Below are 22,281 nucleotides of genomic sequence, written 5' to 3'. Positions count from 1 at the left end.
CCCCCCCCCCCCCCCAGTGCATGAATTTTGTGCACCGGGCCTCCAGTCATATATATGCTCCAAATTTTGCAGAGAACCATGGGCCAATTTCCATCCAGAAATGTTGTGCTAATACCTCAACAGAGTCATCAAAGCCAAAACAAATAATGTTGCTGCCTCTAGCCCACCATCACCATGAGGATAATGAAGAGAGGCCACTTTCCTCAGGCTCCCAATCACGATGCCTTCCCTGTATCCACTCAGAGATGCTGCCTGCACGTGACCACAGCTCACTTGTGAATGATCATCTTTAAGGTAATCACTAATAAGTAATGAGTTAGAATGATCCTTTAACTGATGAGATCAGTAAGACTTAATTGAAAAAATAGTTATTTAGTATTTGCATTCCACCCCACCTTTGAGGGATTAGTTCTATTACACCATTGTTTGACACTCATTTAAAAGGAGAGTTTATTTAATCAACATTTAATGAAAATAAAAACACAGATGCACTTGAAGTGGAGAGATAAGGAATCCAATCTAATAAAGAGGGAATATGCTAACTGAGTGCCCCGCCCTCAAAGGTGGCGGCACCCACAACCACAAGATGGTGGCGTCCAGTCCCCTCAGCCCCGCCGGGGCGGCCCGAGGCGCAGGCAAGCCTTAGATGACGGCTGCCCAGCCGCCCAGGACCGTCCGAGGCTCAGGTAACCAGAGCCATCCAAGGCTTGCGCTGCTGGCAGTGGCAGTAGCAGAGGTGTGATGGGGCACCGCCTTCCTCTGATCACGGGGTCGCCTCCTGCCCCTGAGGGCTCCCAGACTGTGAGAGGGGGCAGGCCGGGCTGAGGGACCCCCCCCTCCAATGCATGAATTTTCATGCACCGGGCCTCTAGTAATTATAACTAAAAAACTAATTGAGAAGTAAATATAATATTAACAAATATTCAACTAATCCAAAAGAAGGAAACAAAAAGATTGGAAAAAATGTAAAACAAATAGGACCATGGTAGACTGAAACCTAAATATATTAGTAATTACATTAAATGTAAATAAACTAAACCCTAGCTATAAAAGGTAAACATTTTCAGCCTGGATTTTTTAAAATGTCCAAATTATATAGTCAATAAAGAAATACACTTTTAAATACACAGACACAAAAGTTTAAAAGGAAAAGGTTAAAAAACACTCTCCTTGTCCTGGCTGGTGTGCTCAGTGGTTAGAGTGTCAGCCTGTGCACCACAGGGTTTGCCCTAGGTGGGGCTCCTGTAGGAGGCAATCAACTGATGTGTCTCACACACCTTTACACCCCTGCCCTACCCCTCCCAGGCACCTCCTCTCTCTCTCTTCCACTCTCTCTAAAAAATCAATGGAAAAAATATCCTCAGGTGAGGATTAACAAAAACAAAACACACACACATACACATACACATACACACACAACCACTATCCTTTTTCCATTGCATCATACTGTACCTTTGTCATAGTCAGGTGATTGTTTACACATAGATCTGAGATTGTGGTATTAGCCAACACTACACTATCTTTATCACTCTAACTTTCCTTGCTATTCTAGAACTTTTGCATTTTCACATAAATTTTAAAGTTTATCAGTTCTGCCCTCTTTCACCATCCTACCACCCAGACCCTTGCAAAAAAAAAAAAAAAAAAAAGAATCCAACTTGCTAGGATTTTGATTAGGAGCAATTTAAGGAGAATTGATATAAACACATTGAGTCTTCCAGTCCATGAACATTATATATCCCCTCCATTTATTTAGGACTTTAATTTTTCTGAGCAATGTTTTATAGTTTTCATTATAGAAGTTTTGAAAATCTCTTGTTAGATATAGTCTTAGGTATATATTTTGATGCTACTGTAAATAGTATCTTTTAAAATTTAATTTTCTAAATTCTACTGCTAATATACAGAATATATTATTTTTACTAATATATTGACTTTTTAAAATACTTCTATGTATTTGGCACCTTTGCTAAAGTCACTTATCAACTCTAGTTGCATATTTGTTTGGATTTTTTTACATATACAATCATGTCAACTCTAAAAATTTGACAGTTTTACTTCTTTCTTTTCAAATTTTATATGTACAATTTTTTCCTGCTTTACTCCAATATAATGCTGAATAAAAGTGGTAATAGCAGATGGATATCTTTATCTTGTTTCCAACCTCAGGAGGAAAATGATTAGTATTTCACTAATAAGTATGATTTGGCTGTAGGTTGTTTATAGCCATCCTTTATTAAACTAAGGAAATTATCTCTTATTCTTGTTTGTTTAGAGTTTCTTTTTCATGAATAGATGTTAAACTATATAAATTTCTTTTATTTTATTAAGATAATCCCATTATTTTACTCCCTCATTCTGTTAACGTAGTGAAGAACATTTGATTTTCAAACACCAAATCTAATCTTGCTCCTGGAATAAATCCCATTTGGCAATGATGTATATCCTTTTCTCATATTGCCAGATTGATTTGCTAACATTTTTTTTTGTTGTCGTTAATCCTCTCCCAAGGATATTTTTTTCCATTTATTTTTTTAGCGAGAATGGAAGGGAGGGGGAGAGACAGAGAGAGAAACACAGATGTGAGAGAGACACATCCATTGGTTGCCTCATGCACATGCCACAAGCCACAAGCCAAAACCAGGGCTGAGGATCAAGCCTACAACCAAGGTGAAGTGCATGCCCTTGACTGGAATGGAACCTGAGACCCTTCAGTCCATGGGCCAATGTTCTAACCACCGAGGGAACCGGCTAGGGCTGCTAACATTTTTAAAAGGATTTTTATGCTTCCGCTTAAAAGATATTTGCTTGTGATTTGCCTTTATCGTAATACTAGGTTTGGATATTGAGATTATACTGGCCTCTTTAAACAAGCTGCAAAGTGTTTCCTCATTTTCTAGTTGCTGGGAGATTTTTCTAAGAATGATATTTGTTCTATAAATGTTTTACAGAATTAAAACAGTAAAACTAATGGCAACTATTCCAGGGGTGGGCAATCTTTCTTCTGCCAGGGCTATTTGGATATTTATAACATCATTCACAGGCCATACAAAATTATCAACTTAAAAATTAGTCTGTTATATTTGGGCAAACATTTAATTAACTCACCCCTAATGTCTTGGCAGGGCCAGAGCAAATGATTTCACGGGCCTCATCCTGCCCTCGGACAGGACGTCCCCCACCCTGGATTTAGGCATCCCAGTCATCAGCCAGGTTAGATCAGCCATCAGTTAATCAACACCCACCTTTAATTGAGCCTTGTCAAGATCAGCAGATATGTCTAACTGTACCACAGCTATCCACAGATGTCTGAGCAACTGACTGCTGTATTTTTTTAAATATATTTTTATTGATTTCAGAGAGGAAGGGAGAGGAAGAGAGAATTAGGAACATCAATGATGACAGAGAATCATTGCTTGGCTGCCTCTTGCATGCCCCCATACTGGGGATTGAGCCCACAACTACTGAGCCTTGTTAGCTGGGCAACTACTGTATTTTTTTTTTTTTAAAAAAGGACACCCATAAAGAGAGCAAAATGGCAAGACACAAGCTGTGAGATAACAGGACAATACATTTATTCTACCCCAAAAAGGATTGTATTTACTAGTAAGTAAATAATTCCTACAAATCAAGAAAAGCAAGCCAATTAAAAACTAGATAAAGACTTGAAATAGTGTCTCATAAGAGAATACAAAAATGGCCAATAAGAGTATCAGAAAGTGTGCGACATCATTAGTCATGAGGAAATGGTAATACACGAAAAGGTGTAACAGTACCAAGCACTGACCAGGATACAGAGCAATTAGATGTAGTTAATAGGAGTGTAAACTGGTACAACCATTTTGGAAAACTATTTGGCTGTATCTATTAAAGCTAAATACATGAATACCTTATGACCTAGTATATGTATGTATGTGCATTGTATATATGATATACAAATACACAAACACACACATATGGTATATACTTATCTATAATAATAAAAGCGTAATATGCTAATTAGACCGGACATCCTTCCAGACGAAGCCGGGGCTGCAAGGGAAGCCCGGGTCCCAGCTGCCTGCCGGTGTCCCAAGGGAAGCTTGGATCCCGGGTGCCAGAGGGAAGCCAGTGCCGGCAGCCGGGGGAAGGAAGGCCTTAATCTTGCATGAATTTCGTGCATCGGGCCTCTAGTCCTATATAATAAAACCCTAATATGCAAATTAACCACACGGTGGAAGGACTGGCCAAATGACTGGCCAAACGACTGGTTGCTATGATGCGCACTGACCACCAGGGGGCAGACGCTCAGGAGCTGCCCCCTGGTGGTCAGTGTGCTCCCACAGGGGGAGCGCCACTCAGCCAGAAGCCAGGCTCACGTCTGGCAAGCACAGTGGTGGTGGCGGGAGCCTCTCCCGCCTCCTCGGCAGCGCTAAAGAACAGCGAGCCAAGCGGTAAGGAGCAGCGAGCAGGCGGGCAATAAGGAGCGAGGAGTCCTGGACTGCGAGAGGGATGTCTGACTGCCAGCTTAGGTCCTGGGGGAATTGGGCCTAAGCCAGCAGGCAGACATCCCCTGAGGGGTCCCAGACTGTGAAAGGGCACAGGCTGGGCTGAGGGACCCCCCCTCTCCCACCCAGTGCATGAATTTCATGCACCGGGCCTCTAGTATATATATGTATGTGTGTGTAATGAGTTCTTACATCAACAAAACACATGTAAAAGAATGTTCATAGCAGCTTTATTCATAAAGCCCAAACTGGAGACAATCCAAATGACCAACAGAGAGAAGATACATATTCTCACAACTGAGTTTTACGCAGCCATAAAAATAAACAATTTATAGCTACACACAATATAAATGAATCTCACAAAGTAATTTTGAAATTACACACAAAAGAATGGTAAAAATGACATTTTTGTTTTTTTTTTACTATACTATACTTTTTGTTATTTTAGAACACTCTATTTATAAAAAAAGTTTGCTGTAAAACAGTATACTGTGTTACATTAGTAGAGCCTTATACATATCATGTTTACTGCATCTCTTGACTGATCATTTTCTCTTGTGCTTGATTTAATCTCATGTTTTATAAACATTATAAATTCATAAGTATTATAAGTATACAGTAATGGCTTAGGCTTTCATTCACTCACCACTCACTCACTGACCCACACAGAGTAACTTCCAGTCCAGCAAGCTCCACTCATAATAAGTGCCCTATACAGGTATACCATTTTTTATCTTTTATATAGTATTTTCCTGTACCTTTTCTATGTTTAGACATAAAATACTTACCATTGTGTTAACAACTGCCTACAGTATTTAGTACAGGTTTGTAGCCTAGGAGTAATAAACTATACCATATAGCCTAGGTGTGTAGTAGGCAATACTATACTTTCGAGTTTGCATAAATACACTCTAAAATGTCCACACAATGACAAAATTGCCTAAATGCATTATTAGGTGTATAGTTGTTTGTGTATGTGTGTACATAAATCTATCAAGTTGTACATTTAAGATTTGTATATTTTACTTATATTAAAAATATATTTCACTAAAAAATAAAATGAAAAAAATTCTGAAAAAAAAATCTATGAAGGTGAGGGATAGTGAAAATATGGTGTCTCATGCATTGCTGGTAGAAGAGTAAATTAGAACAGCTTCTATGATAGATATTTGGCAGTTAGTTATCAATATTACAAATATACATATCTTTTGACTCAGCAAATCCACTTCTAGGAATCCATCCTCAGAAATACCTGCACATGTGTAAAATGTATGTATAGAGCAATAATGGCAACTTTTTATTAGTAAAAGATTGGTAAGAATTTAAGTGTCTGTCAATAGTTACCAAAAAACGACCCTGTGGGATATCCTTACGCTGCCTACACATCCTTAAAGAATGAGGAAATCTGTTATATATTAATATGGGACAATCTACAAGTATATTATTTGGCTAAAAACCAAGATGTAGAATAGTGTGAAAAAAGAAAAAAAGATTATTATCTATGTGCTGTATACATATACATATGGGATATCTGTGAAAGGATAAAATGGATTGTCTTTGGGAAGGAGAATTGTTTAGCTGGGAGACAAAGACAGAAAAGACTTATTAATTATAAATCTTTCTGAAAACCATACAAATATAGGGCAATTACTATTTTAAAAATTTTTAAGTAAAAGAGTACAAAAGCAAATATTTTAGCATCGGGAGTGTAGAGATTTTAAGATTTTGGTATACGCTCTTTTTTTATTTATAAGTATAAATGTTTAAAATAAGCAGTGAGAATGCAAGCAATTTTAAGGAACTTACCCATACTGTGTGGTTGTCAATACTGCACCTCTCTTTTCCTTTTCAAGTTTTAACTTCTTCTTCCTTTCAATATTGGCCAGAGTTGGGTAGTTTCTACAAAATAAAGTTTAAAAAATTATAAAAAGACTTTTAGAACATAACTTTAAGTACACTATCAAGCAATTGCTGTATTTATCAATCTTGGCTTAAGGACTAACACGATAAATGATAATTTATATAAACCTTCATATAAAATTTATATACACCTTTAATTCCTCCTTCTAGAACCTTTTTAAGGGGAAAACAGTCGACTATAACAATGCTACTCAAAGTGTAGACCAACTGTGAGTCCACAAATTTTGTTACCAGTCTGTGAGTAGGTAAGGAGCTTTACACTAAAATTTAAATCAAATATATCACACATTGTGCTCAAACTGGTCCAATTCATCTATTTGGTGTGTACGTACCTGTAGAAAAAAATATGTAATCAGTTATGCAAATACATAGTAGGAACATCCAAAGTTATCATGATGAAGAAGAGACTGTTCTCAAAAAAGATAGTCCACCAGGTAGGATAAGAAAAGCACACAAATAGCTTTAACAAAGGGCAAAATATAGTAATTACCCCCAAAGAATATAAAGATTGGAGGGTGGAAGAAAAGATCATATCGAGCTAGAGAAATCCAGAAAGAAAGGAACATGAAAGAAATTGTCTTAAATGGTGTTAATCGACAGAAATCGGAAAGAAAAGCTTTTGAGTGTTCTAAGCAGAGCAAACAATGCAGACTAACCAAGGCCTCAGAAAGTATGAGAGAGATCCAGGGAATGACAAGTGGTTCGTTCTGTATGAAACATAGTTACAGACAATCAGACCAGACAGAGAGGCTGAGGCCAAAATGTGCCTTCAATGGAAGACTAGAAAGTTTGTATTTAATTCAGTGGAGATGGGGAGCCACTGCAAGTTATGAACAGGGAGAGATATGTACAAGGCAGTGATTAAGATTAAGTTTGACAGCAGTGTGCAAGATAAAATGCTCTGACAAAGCTTTCTTTGTTCCTTGGCACAGTTGTGTAGAGATGCAGGAACCAAACTCTGGTGGTGAAAAGAGTAGATCTTACAAGTATAAAAAGCACAGGAGGAAAACACAAACAGATCTCTACCACTCAGCCAAGCTGCTCATTAGAGAATTTTAAGAAACATCAACAAATCTTATTCTGGCATTGTTTCTACCTCTTCCTTTTTTATTTATTTTTTGTTAAAACCTGCATCACTGACTTGAGTAACACAGCCAATATGAAGCCTATTGTTTGGCCACGTTGGAAGATAAGAATTGAAATGACATTAAGTGGTAAACTAATCAGAAAAAAGGCAATGAATTTCAACGAGGACAGTGCAAAGCAATCTATTCGGCTAAGAAAAATAAATTCCATAAATAAAAGATGATGAATACACAAGCTATAAATAAACATAAGAGGAAAAGATCAAGGTCATAAGGAGATAAAAATCTGACAGCCAGTCAGTACCATAAGACTACACTTTTGGAAAGCAAACATAATCTAAGGTTATGTGAAATGGCCTCTGGCACATGTTCAAGCGTGAAATCTTCCTCTCACGATACTCCAAAGTGGTTAGAAACTCCCGGCACTGTGTCCAGTTTCGTATTTCTAAACAGAAAAGGAGGGTTGAGGAAAAATAAAACTTGGAAGGGATTCAGAAGGGACTCAAAGATGATTAACAGGATAAAAAATAAAACCTCTGAAGAAAGATGAAAAGAACTGGAATTATTTGCAGCCTTTAAAAGAGGAAGATACGTGACAATAAACAATCTCACAGAGAGGATGGTAGCTTTTTCAATCTGAAGAGAGAATATACAAAAGCAGAAACAATGAGAAAAGAGGTGATAACTTTCACAGGCCCCAGTGTCTAGGCATACAACTCACAGCTACTCAACACCCTTCATATCTCTGAAATTCACTTATTCATACTACTTATGTTTCCTCATCATTTTTCTTCTGAGTACTGCAGACCCTTCACATGTTAGGCCATATGCTAAACAATAAGATGTGGTACTCGAGTATACCATATACACACAAGCAGATGCTACTTAAGAGATTTTCAATAACAAAGGATGTAAATGTTTGTTATAGCAAGTGGTTTAGGTGAGATGTGAAATGAATTCCTTATATGAGACATCAAGAAATTGTGGAAACTCCTTTGGTGGAAGTCTTTTTAAAAAGCTCACTTTCTCTTTCTGGCATATTCAAGTATCACTTTCCTAAAGATAAGGGATCTTTCAATATCCCTTGCAAAGCTATAAGATTCTATTTTTCAGTGCTTAAATTAATAAAATCTTGGCCCCAAATTTATACCATTCTTATTTACACAGAACCTAGAGACTAAAGACTAAGGAAAACAAGGGTATTAGAAAGCAAATTATCCCAAAACAGGAATACAGAACTATAAGACAGAGTTACACACACAACAATCAGGAAGCCGCTCCTGCAACGTAATACTGAGTTATAAGAATAAAGATAAGCCTGGAGCTTTGATGAAGTTAGAACCACAGGGCAGGTTCCTAAGTACAACTGAATTAACCAATTCAATCTCTGTTGAAAAATATCACAAACTGTCTTACACTGCACAATTACGTACAGATAAAACTTAGCCCAATATCTCCTGTTAAAGAGTGGATATTACGAAGTTATAAACACTGGAATAAGTGGTATTTTCACAGTTGGTTTCTCTATTTTTATCTGCTAAAATCTCTTTTCTTCCTGTACTTCCATCTTTCCTCAATACCCCAAGAGGAACTGGCCCTGAAACCATAAGCCCTTTTTCTCTCTTCTTCCTGATTCATTTCATCTCACCTCTTTACCTTCTCTTTACACCTCCAGTGACAATCCTTAAGCACTAGAGTCAATAAATGGGCAAAATTGTGCCAACCATAATTTTAGCATACATCATTCTGGTTACATTATGCTCTAACTCTTTTCCTTATCCCCAAATCACCACCCACTTAGTGACTTCTCCTCTAATCCTGTTCTCTATAAAAACACAATTCCTCTTTACTCTTACTGACCCACAACTGCTTCAACACAAGCCCTACAACTATATTTTTATTTCAAAGTCTTTCTGAACTTCAAAAAAATGTAGCATTCTTTAGGAGCAGACCCCCTCTGCTGGAATTCTGAAATAATTGGGGACACAATTTCAAAGGATTTCTTGACCTACAGCAACTACTGAAATAAACGTCACAAAACTACGCCACCTAGTGGATTCCCATCTGCTGTAAAACATGTCTCAGTGTTTCTAAAATAGAGGCTTAGGAGATAAACCTCTACCACTCATTTTCTCTAATGTCAAGTCACACAGCATTTCTACTTCATAGGCCAGGAATTAAGAACTGGTTTGTTTTTGGCTTTTTTTGCAGGTTAGTTGTTGAACGTGGTCTTTCTTTCCTGCCTGTCAAAAAATACAATGGCTTCCTCAGAAAGAATATAGCCCTTACAAGAAAGATAAAATTCAAGACATAAGGACTATTCTGCCATATCAATGTGAAATGTACTCTTTTTAGTTCATATAACATTTTTTTAAGTTGAGGGTAATATAAATTTTCTTTTTTTCTTTCTTCATTAGTTTCCTTTTTCATTTGTTTCTTTATTTTCTCCTTTTCACATTATTTTTCCATCACTCTAATTTCATTTATTTTTTTATCCTATTTTTAAATCAATTTTTAAAATTTATTATTATTAGTATTATTTTCTTCTCTTTCTCTTTTTTCTTATCCAATCATCCTCTTTCTACTTCCTCTATACTGAACTGTGGTACTCCCCATATTCATCCAATTCGTAACCTTACTTTCTGTATATAAAATTCTGCCCCAACCCTCTTAACTGGGAATTTGGTGTTTGTAAGTTATGGTTTACCTGTTTGATCTCTGGTGTTTTCCCCTATCTATACTAATAAAAGGGTAATATGCAAATTGGTCATGATGCCCTAATAGTCACGACCAGATATGCTAATTAGTCATGACTGGATATGCTAATTAGTCACAACCAGTATGCAAATTGACCATCACTCCAACCCACAAGATGGCTGCCCACATGTGGTCAAAGATGGCTGCCCCCATGTGGTCACAAGATGGCCTGCAGGAGAGGGCAGTTAGGGATGACCAGGCCAGCAGGTAGGGCAGGTGGGGGCAACCAGGCCTGCAGGAGAGGGCAGTTGGGGGTGATCAGGTCAGCAGGGGAACAGTTAGGTGTAGATCAGGCTGGCAGGGGTGTGGTTAGGGGGTGATCAAGCTGGCAGGCAGAAGCAGTTGGTGGCAATCAGGCAGGAAGGCAGGCAGGCAAGCAGTTGGGAACTAGCAGTCCCAGATTGTGAGAGGGATGTTTGACTGCCGGTTTAGGCCTGATCCTTGTGCACCGGACCTCTAATATATATATTAGAGGCCTGGTGCACAAAAACTTGTGCACTCGGGGGGGTTCCTCAGCCTGGCCTATGCCCGCTCCCAGTCTGGGACCCCTCAGGGGATGTCCACCTGCTGGCGTAGGCCCTCTCCCCAGCTGGCAGCTGGCAGTCAGACATCCCTCTGGCAGCCTGGGAGCCCTAGGGGGATGTCCACTTGCCAGCGGGGAGCAGGCCTAAGCTGCACTCAGACATCCTTAGCGCTGCTGAGGAGACGGGAGAAAAAAAGAAAAAAAAAAAATACAATGGCTTCCTCAGAAAGAATATAGCCCTTACAAGAAAGATAAAATTCAAGACATAAGGACTATTCTGCCATATCAATGTGAAATGTACTCTTTTTAGTTCATATAACATTTTTTTAAGTTGAGGGTAATATAAATTTTAAAAGTAAATATATTTTCATAATAGGTTTTTAAAAAACTACTAGTGGAGAGAATATTAGTGTATTTTTGAGAAATCTATCAAATATGCCAAAAGAAATGTTTATCATACTTTTTACTAATAAAGTACACTTATATAAATAATTTCTGACTATGTTAAAGAGCAAGTGGAAAAACAAGATATGGAAGAACTTCAGATGAATTCGGCAAGCACCAAAAGACAATTTCAGAACACTTTGTTAGAAAGCAATATTATAGGTATAAGTAAACTTCATCCAAAATTGTCATCCTCATTCTCTTTAAGCATTTTATAATTTCACAAATCTGTAACCTCCTTATTCACTCCTAGGTGCTGCCCAGTCTTCTTCCAAGTTACTCTGTTCACTGTCATAGTGATACCTTCAGATTACATTCCAGAAACTACAACTAGTCTCTCTCCCCTCTACCCCCACCTATCCTACACAAAAAGAATCACCAATAAGCATACTAAACACTTGCTCATCTATCACTTATTCAGAATAGAGCTGCTTTCAAATATCTCTTAGAGCAGTGGTTCTCAACCTTCCTAATGCCGCGACCCTTTAATACAGTTCCTCATGTTGTGGTGACCCCCAATTTCATTGTTACAAATTGAACATAATTAAAGCATAGTGATTAAATCACAAAACAATATGTAATTATATATGTGTTTTCCAATGGTCTTAGGCGACCCCTGTGAAAGGGTCGTTCGACCCCCAAAGGGGTCGCAACCCACAGGTTGAGAACCGCTGTCTTAAGAGTTTTAAAATTCAACAATCCCACCAAGCACTTAGGCAAATGTTACTCCCTCTTCTCCCCTTTCCTTTGTTTGGGACTATTCCATCAACTTTGCTGTCACTAAAGGTGGCCAAGAAACCTACTTCAATGAGAGCTACATGGAAGTCTCCTGGTTGGAGCTAAAAACAAAGCTATTGTTTTCCTAATGCATAGGGGCAAACTGGGCTATGGGTGCCTTTTGTCTTTTTCTCTTCTTTCTGCCTAGAAAGTGGACTTAATTTTGGATATGTGGAAATTCCTGGTGGACATGAAAATGAAACCACCTACTAAGGAGTAACAAGAAAGAGACTGTGCCTAATGGTGCTGCTGAGCAGCAACAGTAGCTCTGGACTTTTTCTACTTGGGGAAAATAAACATCTTTGTCTAAGCCACAGTAGTAAGGTTGCTGTTCCATTTATTGGAGCACAATCTTAACTGATACAAGCACCACTGCATCCTAGCCATCCTATGTAATGTGAATGCTTTCCGTGCCCAACTAAGCATATCTCGATTTTAAACCTCACCTCCTAAAAGCTTTGGCAGTTTCTTATAAAATTAAACATGCTTATCAGATGACCAACCAATACAACTCCTAGGTATTTACCTAAGTCAAATAAAAACCCACGCTCTAAACAAAAATATGAACATCAGTTTGTGAAAGCTTATTCGTAATCATCAAATACTGGAAACATCCTAAATGTTCCTCAACTGGGAAATGGATAAACAAACTGTGGTATATTCATATATGTGACACCCATATGGGACAGAACAATAGCGATAGAAAGGAATAACCTACTGCTACATGAAACAACAGAAATGAATCTCAAATGCACTGTGCTAAGTGAAAAAGACAAATTCAAAAGCTACAGACAGTATGATATCATTTATATAATGTTCTACAAAAATACAAATAAGAACAGAAAACAGATCAGTGGTAGCCAGGGACTGAAGGTTGGGGGAGAAGTCAACCACAAAGGCGATAAGGGAATGTTTTGGGGTGACAGAATACTATTCTTTATCTTCACTGTGGTGATTACACAGATATACACATTTGTCAGAACTATGCATTCAAGAGGGGAGTTTCACTGTATGTATAACATACCTTAAAATAAATGGAAAGGAGGGGGCAGGAACTAGACCTCTTACAAGAAACCTTTCAAAATGAATTGATGACCTGCCTTCCAGAGACTCCAAGTATCCCTTGACCAGACATTATTATCCCTACACTAGAGGCCTGGTGCATGAAATTTGTGCATTGGGGGGGGGTCCCCCTCAGCCCAGCCTGCACCCTCTCCAATCCAGGACCCCTCGGACATCCCTCTCACAATCCTGGACCTAACCACTCACCTGCCTGCCTGCCTGCCTGCCTGATCGCCCCTAACTGCCCCTCTGTCAGCCTGATCACCCCTAACCACCTCTGCCTGCTGGCCTGATTGCCCCTCACTGCCGCCCCTGCAGGCCTGGTCGCCCCTAACTGCCCCCCTGCTGGCCTAATCACCCCTAATTGCCTCTGCCTGCCGGCCTGACCGCCCCCAACTGCCCCCCCTGCCGGCCTGGTCACCCCACGCAGCCTGCTCGGTCATTTGTTAGTCGTCCCTCACTAACATAGTTGCTTAGAGTTGCAGCTGAGAGGCCGGCAAGTGAGGCGGGGAACGTTGGAGTCTGCAGCAAGCAAGCCTCGTGCTCGCTTCAGTGCCTGGCTGCCGGCCGCCATCTTGGCTGACAGTTAATTTGCATATACTCACTGATTAGCCAATGAAAAGGGTAGCGGTCGTACGCTAATTACCATGTTTCTCTTTTATTAGTGTAGATAGCTAAACTTAAAAATGCTCCAGTTGTCTATAATCTCATGGGCACATCATGTACAATGATCCTACATCTCATGAGTGAGAGTATTCAAGGCAAAAGTCTATACCTATCTACTTTCAGTGACCTTGGCCATATATAGTAAAATCTTTGCCTTTCCAAATACTGAATGTTTACCTCTAATTTTCAAGATAAACTACTGTCAAGAAAATATTCAAAGATATCATAATGTAACATAAATGCAAGGTTTGCTGAGATTTTTCACTAACATTAGAAAATCAAATTAGTCTTCTATCAGGGACTTTATATAAACAGATGATACCCAAGCTAGTTTGCATCTTAAAATTCCTCAGTTTCTCTAACAGTAGATTTTTTTCCTGTTAAAGCACTAGTTGCACACCACCACAAGGGGGCATAGTTCACACACCTATGGGGAAAGCTACTTTAGAAAGTACTGCATTCAAATACAATCAATTTGATTTGTCTCAATGATTGTCCAATGTAGTAAGAATTTAATGTTCAAAACCACAACCATTTAATTAGTATTAGTTATATTACTAATTTACAACCATAATTATTAATCAGATAAACACATTTCTGCCCAATTTCTATTTTTTTCTTTTGACCAATACAAAAGTTTAACAAAAGTTCAATATGAAAATGGACAGGACTCAATTTTTATATTGCAATAAAACAAGTGCTGCGGAGAGGGAACATGTGGAAGCAGTTGATTTCTCTGGTGAATATAGCCATTCTTTATACTCGTTCCAAGACTTCTAACATTTTCTCATATTACCACCATTCCAGTATTGTTCTGTTGCATCTCCACACATTAATCTATCACAAGATTCCTAAAGGAATCAAATTCCCGCAATATTCCTTGGACATGTCTGCCACCATTTGATTTCAACGATAACTTCTCGTCTATACATTTTTTTAACTCGGGAGGGCGAGCTTTGCTCATGGTGTCTAAATGAGCTGTAAGATACTTCCAAACAAAATGAATTCATGGGCTCTCTTCTGCCCAATTTCTTTAAAAATAACAAAAGTATAGTTTAAAACATGAATTTAACATGTTGCTCAGTGGTTAGAGTGTTGGCCCTTCGCACCAAAGGATCATGGGTTTGATTCCCGGTCAAGGGCACATATCTGGGTTGCAGGTTTGATCCCTGGCCTAATTGGGGCACGTGCAAGAGGCAAACAATAGATGTGTCTCTCTCACATCAATGTTTCTCTCTGTCTCTCTCTCTCTCTCCCTCTCTGCAATTCTCTAAGAAATCAATAGGAAAAATAACCTCAGGTGAAGATTAACAACAAAAAGTCTCAGCAAGATTTCTCCAACCACTTACTTATATGTACCAAAATAGAAGTATACACATAATAAAAATATTTCCAAGCTCCATTTATATATATCAACATTTGTAAGATCCCTTATATCTATGGCACTATAGAGTATAAACAACCATGTAAAAGATAGTTCTTACATTTGTAAAGCCTATAAGTCATTTTTAAAATATATATATTTTTATCGATTTCAGAGAGGAAGGGAGAGGGGAGAGAGAGATAGAAATGCCAATGATGAGAGAGAATTGGCCACCTCCTGCATGCCCCCCAACTGGAGACCGAGCCCGCAACCCAGGCATATGCCTTTGACTGGAATCGAACCCGGGACCCCCCAGTCCACAGGCCAACGCTCTATCCACTGAGCCAAATCAGCTAGGGCAGTGGTCGGCAAACTCATTAGTCAACAGAGCCAAATATCAACAGTACAATGACTGAAATTTCTTTTGAGAGCCAAATTTCTTAAACTTAAACTATATAGGTAGGTACATTGTTATTAACTTAATTAGGGTACTCCTAAGGCTTAGGAAGAGCCACATTCAAGGGGCCAAAGAGCCGCATGTGGCTCGCGAGCCGCAGTTTGCCGACCACGGAGCTAGGGCCTATAAGTCATTTTTTAAAAAGATACATTTGCAAAGTTCATCAATAGGAGCACAATATAGCTTGTCTAAGCTAAGAGGCAGAGCAGCTACCAGATGCCTTATTCAAAGAAGGGCAAGATATTCTTACAGACAGATGAGGAAAACTATCCCCAAAGTGGCAGGATTTCAGCTGGGCTAAAGCAATGAGCAGAACTTGAAAGAGAGAGGAGGTATGATTTTCTAGAGGCAGCAGCTTGAGCAAAGTCATTATTTTTAAGTACTCAGCCTTGCCACAGTAAAAGAAAGTTATTTCACTAGTTCTAAACTCTTTACTCACTTTCTTCTTTCTTCTCTCCATCTTGCAATCTCCTCTGGAGTATCTAACTTGATCTTCTTCATACCAGGAGCATGCATCTAGGGGGAAAAAGCCTGCTGAACATCAGGAAGCTTATATATGCTTTTGACTACTAGTAAATCTCAACATTATGGGGGATAATGGAGACTCTATACCCCCAAATTTAAAACTAAGTAAGTGGGTTTTATCCATCCTTACTATGACTTTTCCTTTAAAGAATGACCTGTATATTTAGACTAGAGGCCTGGTGCACAACATTCATGCACTGGGGGGTGGAAGGGTTGTAAGGGGGTGTCCCTCAGCCTGGCCTGCGCGCTCTCTCAGTCCAGGACCCCTCGGGGGATGTCCGTCTGCCGGCTTAGGGGAGCAGGCCTAAGCCGGCAGGCGGACATCCCCCAAGGGGTCCTTAGCGCTGCTGCAGAGGCAGGAGAGGCTCCTGCCACTGCTGCTGCACTCGCCAGCCATGAGCCCGGCTTCTGGCTGAGTGGTGCTCCCAGAGTGGGAGCGCACAGACCACCAGGAGGCAGCTCCTGTGTTGAGCATCTGCCCCCTGGTGGTCAGTGTGCATCATAGCGACCAGTTGTTCCACAGTTTAGTCAATTTGCATATTAGGGTTTTATTATATAGGATAAGTGCTATTGATAAGAAAAAAAGGAGTAACATAATTTTGGTAACAAAGTAAATGCATCCACTTTTCAACTGACATTAAAGACCCAAATTAATGACCTAACAACCAAAATTGAGGGAAGTAGCTAAAGAAATAATGAATACACAAAACAATTTGAAGAAGCATGGTGTAGAAAAACCACCATAGAATTTGGAGTTAAAAAACTCAAATGCAAGAATCCGTTTCTGAGGACGTGGGCAAATCATTATTTTATCTCTTAAATGGGGCCAATATTTATCTACTTTACATAGTTGTTTGTGAGGATAAAATTGATCAATAGATGTAAAATTGCCTTACAAAGTACTGCATAAATGTTAGTTATTATTAGGCTATGTAAAATGAAGAGCTATTGAAGATAATAGATCAACGAAATGAAAAGAGCACATATCGAAAAAACACAAAACCATAAGAACTTACATTTCTCCAATGGAATTGGACAATCTTCTCATGTGCACTGAAAGAGCAATCTACTTCCGGACACTGTAAAAATTAAACAAGAAAGATTATTCAATGTTTTCTATGTTAAATATACCCATTACTACATATACAGACGTCTTCTAGTCATATTACATAGTTATCCCATCTATATGGTGTTGTCACTCATAGTTATGTCAATAGCAAAACAAAGATCACTTCAGAACAGAGTTATTTAAAAAGAAATGACAGCCCTAGCTGGTTTGGCTCAGTGGATAGTGTCAGCCTGTGGACTAAAAGATCCCAGGTTCAATTCCAGTCAAGGGCACATGCCCAGGTTGTGGGCTCGATCCCCAGGAGGGCGCGTGTAGGAGGCAGCCGATCAATGATTCTCTCATCATTGATGTTTCTATCTCTCTCCCTCTCCTTTCCTCTCTGAAATCAATAAAAATATATTTTTAAAAAGAAATGACATTTTCAAAGTATATAGTACAGTAATACGTATTATTTACTTTATTCCTAAAAGTGAGGGGCATTTCTATAACCTCAAAGAGAATCTTTTCCAAACTAAGAACTTTCTCTTTAATTTTGCTTCTCAAATATTCTGGTTAAAAAAAAAAAAATTAAGTACTTAATAAGATCCAGACCATCCTTAGAGTGTGATGGGCCATGGCAAATTAGAGTGTGATCAATGGTCAAGGGCAGCCTTAAAAGGAAAAGAACTTACAAAGATGCACAGAGCAACTGGAGGGGAGAACCAGCCCTCTTACAAGGCAGAGGTTCCCGCACATACTAACAGCTGCCAGACTGTCCTTCTTACCTCTTCCTGAAGCAGTGGGCTCTCCACCCTCAAACTGCAAATCCCAGGGTCACTGTCCCAATTTGTCAGATCATCAAACATTTCTACGAACTATAAGCTTTTAAGGAATAGAAGCACAGAATTTCTACCAAATAATACCCATTTTGTTAAAATTATTTCAGGATAGCCTAGCTGGCATGGCTCAGCGGTTGAGCATCAACCTATGAACCAAGAGGTCACAGTTCAATTCCTGGTCGGGCCACATGACGGGGTTGCAGGCTTGATCCCCAGTAGGGGGCATGCAGGAGGCAGCCAATCGTTGACTCTCTCTCATCATTTGTTTCTATATCTCTCACCCTTTCCCTTCCTCTGAAATCAATAAAAATTAAAAAAAAACTACCTTCATATGTTCAGACATGTGTTTATCATATTTTTCTTGATTTTTGAAACCACGATCACAGGTATCACAAAAATAGTGGAAAACTGGTTCTTTTCTTTTCTGCAAATGAAAATGAAGAGGCATTAGGCTTTAGATGAAAAATCTTTCATCAGTAATAAAAATAGAACTATCCTTCTAGTAATACATACTTTGATTTTTCACATAATCTTTATACATGGAAGAGACTCCTGAATATATTACTAATAAAGGGATAATGCTGTTTCTTTTCTTTTAAGCAAAGATATTAGGACAAGTCAGGCACAACAAAAAATTTAAATCTGAGTAGAGCTAATATAAACAGTGAATAGCCTTAGCTGGTTTGGCTCAGTGGATACAGCGTCGGCCTGTGGATAGAAGGGTCCCAGGTTTGATTCTGGTCAAGGGCACATGCCTGGGTTGTGGGCTCGATCCCCAGTAGAGGGCATGCAGGAGGCAGCCAATCAATGATTCTCTCTCATCATTGATGTTTCTATCTCTCTCTCCCTCTCTCTTCCTCTCTGAAACCAACAAGAAAAAGTGAATAGCTTACAAAGTGGTAACCTAATTAAGACTTAATAGAGCATATATCAAGATGATCTAGAAATAAGCATTTAGTGTAAAAAAAACAGCATTTCATCTTTTAGAAAAAAAAATCATATATGTTTAAAACTACAGTAGGGGAAAAAAGAATTATTTAGGTAAAGATTAGTTATTTTTTATACCAATTTTTCTATTTTATGCTTAAATATAAAACAAAAAATTACAATGAGAAACTCTATAGGAAATATTTCATGTTGAGATGTTAATAAGTATAGTATAGTTTTTCACAATGTTTTGTTAATATTAGCTACATATTTTCATGCCAAAATAAAGAATCTTATTCAACTAAAAACATTATTTATATACTTTAGAAGTTGAAAGGCCAGATTGTAAACATCAGAATAAAGCAAGCCCATTTTAAAACTTGGTTTCTGAACATAACCAACAGCTGTTCCTCCTTAAAAAACATTCAAAAGATTTTTAATTCCATCACCCCTACCAATCTTCTAGTAATATTCATATATAATTTATATATTATATGTTTTACTTCATTGAGGTTTAATAACATTTACATTTATCTATAATCCTAATTCTCAATAATACTCCTGACACTATAATAAAATGAATTCAATGTTTCCTTTATCTCTAATTTTTTCATTTATTTCTCAAAAAGATTTCACTTGAAATTTTTACTTAAGCTAAGATCCTTAAAGATCTTATTATAGCAAGACTCCACTGTGTCAATAATGGGTGCAAAACACTAAGAGAGTTATGACAGAAGCACAGATATGGAAGAGTAACATAGGGACCAAAGTGTTACATTCAAGAACATTTTTAAAAATACCTTTTTTTTATGTTTTCTATTGGGAGGGAAGTTGAAGTCAGTAAACTCTGCATCATATTGTTGTGGAAAATAAGAATGTTTAACTGAAAAACAAAAAGAGATCCATAAATGTTTGCAACGAAACAATTATTTAAAATTGTATTTGCTGTAGCATGTCACAAATACTTGAGTTAAAAAGTGGTAAACTGCACCTTCTAAGAATAGTAGTTTGAACAAATTATCAAAGATTAAGACTAGTCTATCAAATAAACATTTTTCCAATTAATACATGGTGGCAAGATTAAGTGTCCATAAATGCTTTAGGCATCTAAGCAATGGGCAAGCTAATCTGATAAAATTCAGATTATTTCAAACATTATGTGCAATAATGTAGTTATTTCAAACATTAGAAATGTAAACAGTAAAAACCCTTTTACAGCTCTTTCAACATCAATTTTACACCAGAAAACAACCTCGTGAAATACTTTTTCTCCTAAATTCGTTTCCTTCCCTATTGCCATGACTCAACTCTGAAGCCCTGATCTTTCACCCAGATTACTGTAACAGCCTCCCAAATTGTTTGCCAGTTTCTTCCAACAGACCCTGCACATTGACACCACAAAAAATAATCCTCCAATCATCACAACTCTACTCAAAATCTGCACATGGCTTCCTAGAGGCCTTCATGAGATCCTGGTATATTTTCTCACTCTTTCCCCATACCTCCCACATACTCTGCCTCAGTCACACTAGAACACTGTAATCTTCAGAACTCTCTTTGTACTGACACCTCTTTGCCTCTGCCTTAAAAGTATCTCTTCCTAAACATCTCCCAAGACATTTCTTCCAAAAGCTGTTCCCAAAGCCTCAACACTCAGAAATCACTTTTTATATGCCCCCCATCACCAGTCACACCGTATTGTGATTTACATTTATGAACCATCTCACCTGACTTAGGACTGCCTCAGGCACATTGATATTCCTAGCATTTGGCACAGAATAAACACTGATTTAGATTCAGTGTAATGTAAAAGGAAGTTTATGCAGAGTTGGAGAATAGTGAACAATATCATGTCTTTAAATATGATCTGTATGCTGATGACACCTAAATTTACAACTCCAGGCACAAATCTCCCCTGAAAGTACTAAATAGCTAACAGCCTATTCAACATCTCTACGTGACACATATATTTCTAACTCACTCCTGGTCTGCTCTCCAAATCTGCTCTATCCACATCCTCTCTAGTTGCTTGGCAAAAAAACTATTAAGTTATTTGTATCTCTTTACCTACAGCAAATGGTTTTGGTCCTACTCTACCTTCAAAATATATCTAGAATCACCTCCTGAGCCCCACCCTAAGCCCCACCCTGGTCCAAGTCCCCAATATCTCTCACCTGGAAAACTGCAATAACTTCCTAACTGGCCTCCCTTTCATTCGATTCCTATTGGTAGTCACATTAGTCCTTTAAAAATATAGATCAAATCATGTCACTCCTCTGCACTATCCATATCACAACAGTAAAAATCCAAGTCCCATCAACTACAAAGCCCTCACAGGTCTGCCCTATCCCGAAATTTTCTACAATTCTACCCCAGGCTCATTCCTCTTTAGACACACGGATCTGTACAGCTCCTGCCTCGAGGCCTTTGCAGTTGTTCGTCCCACCGGTATCCCTATTCCCCCAGAAGTACCCCCGGGTCTGATCCTTCGCCTCCTTGACGTCTTTTCACAAATGTCACCTTCCTTAGGACTGACACTTAAAACTGCACTACCTATCCGTCTTTTCTTATCTCCCTCCGTAGCACTCACTGCCTTCAAACACACCTTCATTTTGTCTGTTTTCCTACACCAGATGTTTCCTACCACATTCCCAGTTCCCGATACATAGTTGGAACTCCATAACCAACCGCTCAATTGAATGAAAACATTCCTGTCGGACCAATTGTGAGACATGAGTGATCAGACTCCCACGAGTGCAGCGCAAAATCAGAAGGGGCGGGGAAGGCAGAAAAACTGAAGAGGGAAGAAGGGGAGAAGGAGGGGAAAGGCAGGGGGTGGCACGGGGAGCAGCAGCCTACCCGGGGTGTGGTGGGACGTCTGATGCGGAGGGAAACTGCTAGGAGGCGGTCTCCAGTGCCAAGATGTCGAAGCCTGGAAACTCCAGGAAGGCTGGCCGCTGATCTGAGGCTGAGCATCAAGGCGGGACTGGGTGTCGAAGAGGGTCTGGGTCCCGGGAAGAACCGGGGCGTCGAAGGCTGCAGCGGGACCGGGTCGCTCAGAGGCCCCAACGTGGGGATCCGCTCCGGGGCCGAAAACCACCCCGCGGGAGTCACGAACCCGCTAGCCGGCTCAGCCATGCCACCTTCAGTCTGGGAGCCCAGCGTGCGAATTGGCGCCGGCCGCACGTCACTTCCGCCATCGCGAGTTACGCGGCTCAGCCAACCACAAGCTGAAACGTCATCGGTCCGCGCCGGGAAAACTTCCTGCATCTGCGAAGGATCGCAGGCTGGTTAGGAGGAAGGCTTGACTCCGTGTATATAGACTTGCAGCGGGATCGGTACCGGCCACCGCGCATGGCGAGGGATCTGATCGGGCCGGCACTGCCGCCCGGCTTCAAGGC

The 22,281-nt window shown here is 39.3% G+C and overlaps 2 protein-coding genes across 2 annotated transcripts in view; one reads left to right on the top strand and one right to left on the bottom strand.

Moving 5' to 3' along the window:
* NUFIP1 (nuclear fragile X mental retardation protein interacting protein 1) overlaps positions 1 to 22,236 on the bottom strand; it is a 46,282-nt gene extending 24,046 nt beyond the window's left edge. The window contains exons 1-7 of the mRNA XM_014537235.1: positions 22,105 to 22,236; positions 21,740 to 22,001; positions 19,681 to 19,763; positions 18,279 to 18,377; positions 17,083 to 17,145; positions 15,981 to 16,057; positions 6,294 to 6,386 (exon numbers count right to left, since the gene is read on the bottom strand). Of these exons, the coding sequence (XP_014392721.1) occupies positions 6,294 to 6,386; positions 15,981 to 16,057; positions 17,083 to 17,145; positions 18,279 to 18,377; positions 19,681 to 19,763; positions 21,740 to 22,001; positions 22,105 to 22,236 (809 nt within the window). The remainder of the gene's footprint in view (positions 1 to 6,293; positions 6,387 to 15,980; positions 16,058 to 17,082; positions 17,146 to 18,278; positions 18,378 to 19,680; positions 19,764 to 21,739; positions 22,002 to 22,104) is intronic.
* Positions 22,115 to 22,281, top strand: part of GPALPP1 (GPALPP motifs containing 1) — a 31,182-nt gene continuing 31,015 nt past the window's right edge. The window contains exon 1 of the mRNA XM_005863227.2: positions 22,115 to 22,281. This exon is cut by the window's right edge and continues 5 nt beyond it. Coding sequence (XP_005863289.2) covers positions 22,235 to 22,281 — 47 coding nt within the window. The 5' untranslated portion in view covers positions 22,115 to 22,234.

This window comes from Myotis brandtii, unplaced genomic scaffold, assembly GCF_000412655.1.
Source record: "Myotis brandtii unplaced genomic scaffold, ASM41265v1 scaffold174, whole genome shotgun sequence".
NCBI lineage: Eukaryota > Metazoa > Chordata > Mammalia > Chiroptera > Vespertilionidae > Myotis > Myotis brandtii.
This window is presented reverse-complemented; position numbering and strand designations above follow the sequence as displayed.